The following is a 4,828-nucleotide window of genomic DNA, read 5'->3' as shown; positions in this document are numbered from 1 at the left end:
GAAACAGAGGTGGCCAAAACCAAAACACAGAATGAAAGTTCCTCGTAGAGTAGCTTTAAAATAATGATGCCCCTTTATTAAGTCATGTTAGTGAGAAAGATATTAATATTTCATGTTGCTTGATAAGCTATGGCCATGACATCTAAATGCTGTTCTCCAGAACTCTAGAACAACACTTCTTCTTACAGCAGGTTCTTCTCTGCTGCTTATACTGGAAACCATTTTTGAGATGAACATCTGACTGCTGCGTTGTTTAGTTTCCAACGTGTGAACGAACGGGTTCAACATGTAAAACACACGCGTGTGTTAATAGAGCACCAGCTGTGAAGCATTCAACGCTTCTTTAAGGTTCTGAGCTGTTCTCCCAGCGGCCCTGAGGAACACTGCAGACCTGCTGCAGGAGACGTTTCACAGTCTGTTGAGGGAAATAACCACAAAGTGAAAAACGATCATCTCAGAGGTGCTCTGGTGTGTTTATTACAATGGTTCTATATTAACTCTCATCATCATCTAAGAACCTCCTCAGTGTCAGAGTTGGAAAAAGAAAAACATTTGTTTATGGAATCTTACGTAAAACTATTTAAAATTAAACACCACAGTCTGGTTTACATGTTCTACCTTCATGCTTTCACGTGTTCATTGTAGAAATTAAACGTTGCGCTTATTGAACAACCTGCCGTCGTCACAATGATTTATGACTCGCAAAGTCACCTGCACGTGTCTGTCCTTGTTTCCTTTCCTTTTGCTCATGAATCCACGCAGGACTAGCGCGGCCCCGAGAGGAGGCGGAGCTCCGCAACGAGACCCATAAAACCCAAAGCCTTATTCCTCCGCTCACTGCCAAGGTGACGCGCTCAGCGGCTGACGAATAGCTCCGACCTCTGCCGCTCGCGCACACACACAAACACACACACACCCACGCGCAGAAACACACACACACACACACACACACACACACACACACACACACACACACACACACACACACACACAGCAGCAGCAGCAGCGGAGTGGGCATGAACGGGTTCGGGAGTTTTCGGTCAAAGGTTCGCTCCTGGTTCCACACTTCTTCTCCAAGAAGAACCAAACTCGGCCCGAAGTAGCGCGTAAAAGCCGACGCGGGAGCCCGAAGCCGTGCCGCCGCCTGTGCTTGATATTTCTCCCGCCTGAAGGATACCTTCGATCCCCGGACTACAGAGGCTCTGCAGCGGGGATGTGACAGCTGGCTTGGGCCACTGAAGGGAGCGATACTCGGTGTCTGTTTTGGGCTGAGCGCACGGCCACACTATGCAGCATCCTTTGGACATTGGGGCGCATTACTATGCTCCGGAGGCTCCGCTGCACGACCACAGGACTCATCGCTACAGGAGTTTCATGATAGAGGAGATCCTCACCGACCACCCGGAGCACAAAGCGTCGGCTCCGGCCGGGGAGCTGCTCAAGTTCGGGGTGCAGGCTCTCCTGTCCGCCCGGCCTTTCCATAACCAGCTGGGTAAGAGGCGGCGTGAGGGAACTGAAGATAATAGATAATGATATAATATATGTATTAAATATGTGTAAATATATAGTATTAATAATGATAACATAGATTTGAAATTATTATATGTTTACATGCAAATACAATATTAGTGCGTATTTCGCTCATAATTAAAAGTGTCTTTCGAGGGGAAATAATGTAACTTTTGACACGTGCAGGATTTAGGATTTTTAGAATCGAGTTGCAGCAAAAAGATTTGCAACATTTACGCAAAAGTGACACAGAACTGAGATTATTAAAGTTAAAGGAGAAAACCGGGACCAACTCAAGTGTTCTGAAGAGAGGAAACGTCTCGTTGTGTTTGTACTGAAACAAACAGAACAACACAAACAAGATTGTTAAAATTAAATTAAATTAAATACGATGTATATTTTAAGTAAAACGTGGTTTCAGTTTAATCAGAAGATAAAAAGATCAACGTGATCAGGAGATGTTGTATTATTTACTGACATTCCTGTTTAAAAATACATATTTAAAAAAATATAATAAGACATCTGCATTAATATGTGTATCTTTTAGATAGAGTGTGTTCATATGTATTCACTGACTTCATGTTAAACATATAAACACGTGAGACGTTCAGTGCCTTCATGTTAAAACGTCTCTACACGTAAACGGCTGAAATTATAGTTTCTATCAGCTGGTTCCTTATTAAAACTACAGACGCATAGATCTGTTTTTAATAGAACACAATGCTAAACAAATAACAGGACAGCAGGTCTGGTTCTAACGTGTCAGGGCTGAGGCTAGTTTAACCTCACTGCATATTCATAAATATCATAAATTCATATTTTCCTCGTGCTCTATCAGTGGTGAGAATACGGATCGGCCCTGAAGTCTGTAGAGTTGGACGTGTGTGTGTGTGGCGCCTATGGGACCACCACGCGCCCCCAGCCCGTCCTGAAGCTAACCTAGACTAGCAGCACCTGGAGCTGTAAACCAAACCTCTCCGTGTCTCTGTGTGTCTCTGTCCCCCCCGGTCCCTGCAGTCCTCAAAGCCGACCAGACGAGCCTCCTGAAGTTCCCCATGTCCCCGCTGTCCTGCTCGCTCGGCTCCCCGCTCGGCGCGCAGCTGCTGTCCGCGGCGTCGGGCCTGCACATCGGCGGCCCGGCGTCCCACCACCTGCCGCTGGACCTGCACCTCCGCGGGAAGCTGGAGCACGGGACCGACGGAGGCGGCAAGAGCAAGAAGGGCCGCCGGAGCCGCACCGTGTTCACCGAGCTGCAGCTCATGGGGCTGGAGAAGCGCTTCGAGAAGCAGAAGTATCTGTCTACGCCCGATAGGTGGGTCCACGGGGCTGGATTCACCGGCTGTAGCCGACATGTTGACTCCAAACAGCTGCCGCTATTTCATCTAATTCATGCAGTATTCATCGATCTGTTTCCATTACATTACATTACATTACATTACATTACAGTCATTTAGCAGACGCTTTTATCCAAAGCGACTTACATTTCCCCTATTAAAACGTTACATTATAGGCCTTTTGTGAACGATTCAGCCCTAGAATTATGGTTCAAAGTATTCTAAAATACTTCTCAAAAACTACAATATGGTGCCAACATTTTCACTAAAACAGGCGGTGTTATAATTTAGGAGCTTATCAAAATGCAAAGGGAAATAGTTTGCAAGCAATTGGTAACCAACAGCACAATATCATACTTATATATATATATATATATATATGTGTGTATATATATATACACACACACACATATATATATATATATATATATATATATACATATACACACACACACACATATATATATATATATATATATATATATATATATATATATAATAATGTATTTTGCTTAGTTATTAGAAGTGACCGATCATGTGTCCATAACACAGATATTAAGCTGATGTGGAGTTCCTGACGGTGTTCTTCTGCTCCTCACAGAATAGACCTGGCGGAGTCTCTGGGCCTCAGTCAGCTGCAGGTGAAGACATGGTACCAGAACAGACGGATGAAGTGGAAGAAAATTGTAAGTTATTGCTCATTTGTGGTGATGATGATTATGAATATGATGAAGATGCGGTAGTGGTCATTTTCATATGAGGTTAGACGGTAGAGAAGCGGTCTGTGTTGTTGTTCTAACACATGAGGAACGCAGTGAAGCTCTCAGTGGAGGAGACTCAGAGGCCTGACGGGACCTTTTTAGGAGATCACATGACATGCGTCATATCTTTATGAGTCTGTAGCTGTGTGTGTTGTGTGTGTTGGTGCGAGTCACTCTTCTTCTTCTTCTTCTTCTTCTTCTTCTTCTTCTTCTTCTTCTTCTTCTTCTTTTTAATCACATTCCTCTGCTCGTGTTCAGGTGTTGCAGGGCGGAGGTCTGGAGTCCCCCACCAAGCCGAAAGGCCGCCCGAAGAAGAACTCCATCCCCAGCAGCGAGCAGCTCTCCGAGCAGGAGCGAACCGCCGCCGACCGGCAGTCCGAAGGCTCGAGCTCCCACTCGGAGAACGCGCAGGAAGAGTGACCCACTCCCGGCTCTCCCCACGCGCAGAGCATCCGGGGACACTCGGCGTGCTGGGTTTTTTTTGTGTTTATTCTTCTTCCGGATGGAGCAGGAGCCGACGGTGCTTCTGAAGCTGGACCGTCTCGCGCAGGCTCCAAAGAAGGCTCGCGGGCCTCTTTGCAGGACTGAACTGTTAACACGCGCAGACATCCTCTAGCAGCCGCGTGTTGTTGTTGTTGTTGTTGTTGTTTACCTCGCGCTCCCCTCGTGGTGACCTTGCTGCTGTTGAGGAGGCTCCTCAACCCTTCAGTAGGTCCACTCCTTTATATTCTACGGAGATCCGTGTCTTTGCATTCCCTCTGTGTAACGATGTCTAGTTATTAAATATATTTTCACAATTATACTGTCCTCTGTTTATTACAGAAGAGGCAGGCTCGTGGGAACACGTGAATGTGATGATGATGATGATGATGATGGTAGCTTACAGGCTCATCAGTCAGTCGCGTGCACGCGGCTCGGGGCCTAATATGGTTACATACCTCCATGTTGCATTATCGCTGCACGCGCAGTCAAAATAACAGCCAGGCTAGTTCAGAGTTACTGAAAGAGAGGAAGTGATGCTGACTCTTCCCACTGAGGAGAACCACGCGCGTGTTCTGCTGCAGGTGGAGAGAACGTCCTGCTTAAAGTGTATGTACTGTTCTTCAGAGGCCCGGGAGCACGTGTTGAATTCACATTATTAATATGACTGCTGTGTGTTTGTGCTAAAACAGAGAAAACCTCCCTTTGTATTTATTATTATATATATTATTATATTTATTTTAT

The 4,828-nt window shown here is 45.7% G+C and overlaps 1 protein-coding gene across 1 annotated transcript; it reads left to right on the top strand.

The window, feature by feature from the left end:
* Window positions 1–893: 893 nt before the first annotated feature.
* On the top strand, window positions 894–4,356 carry barx1 (BARX homeobox 1). Its single transcript, XM_068711680.1, has 4 exons — window positions 894–1,492; window positions 2,527–2,821; window positions 3,445–3,529; window positions 3,863–4,356. Exons 1-4 carry the CDS (start codon window positions 1,288–1,290, stop codon window positions 4,022–4,024), a joined length of 747 nt encoding a protein of 248 aa, XP_068567781.1. The 5' UTR covers window positions 894–1,287; the 3' UTR covers window positions 4,025–4,356.
* Window positions 4,357–4,828: the final 472 nt, after the last annotated feature.

The sequence above is a fragment of the Cebidichthys violaceus genome, unplaced genomic scaffold, assembly GCF_023349555.1.
Source record: "Cebidichthys violaceus isolate CVI_PGR_0920_01 unplaced genomic scaffold, fCebVio1.0.p SCAF_17, whole genome shotgun sequence".
Classification (NCBI taxonomy): domain Eukaryota; kingdom Metazoa; phylum Chordata; class Actinopteri; order Perciformes; family Stichaeidae; genus Cebidichthys; species Cebidichthys violaceus.
This window is presented reverse-complemented; position numbering and strand designations above follow the sequence as displayed.

Bases quoted from the DNA above. Each gene is read 5' to 3' on its own strand.
- barx1 (XM_068711680.1), top strand. From the start codon at position 1,288: ATGCAGCATCCTTTGGACATTGGGGCGCATTACTATGCTCCGGAGGCT. The intron at 1,493-2,526 runs GTAAGAGGCGGC...CGGTCCCTGCAG, and splicing joins GCCTTTCCATAACCAGCTGG to TCCTCAAAGCCGACCAGACG. The intron at 2,822-3,444 runs GTGGGTCCACGG...TGCTCCTCACAG, and splicing joins TATCTGTCTACGCCCGATAG to AATAGACCTGGCGGAGTCTC.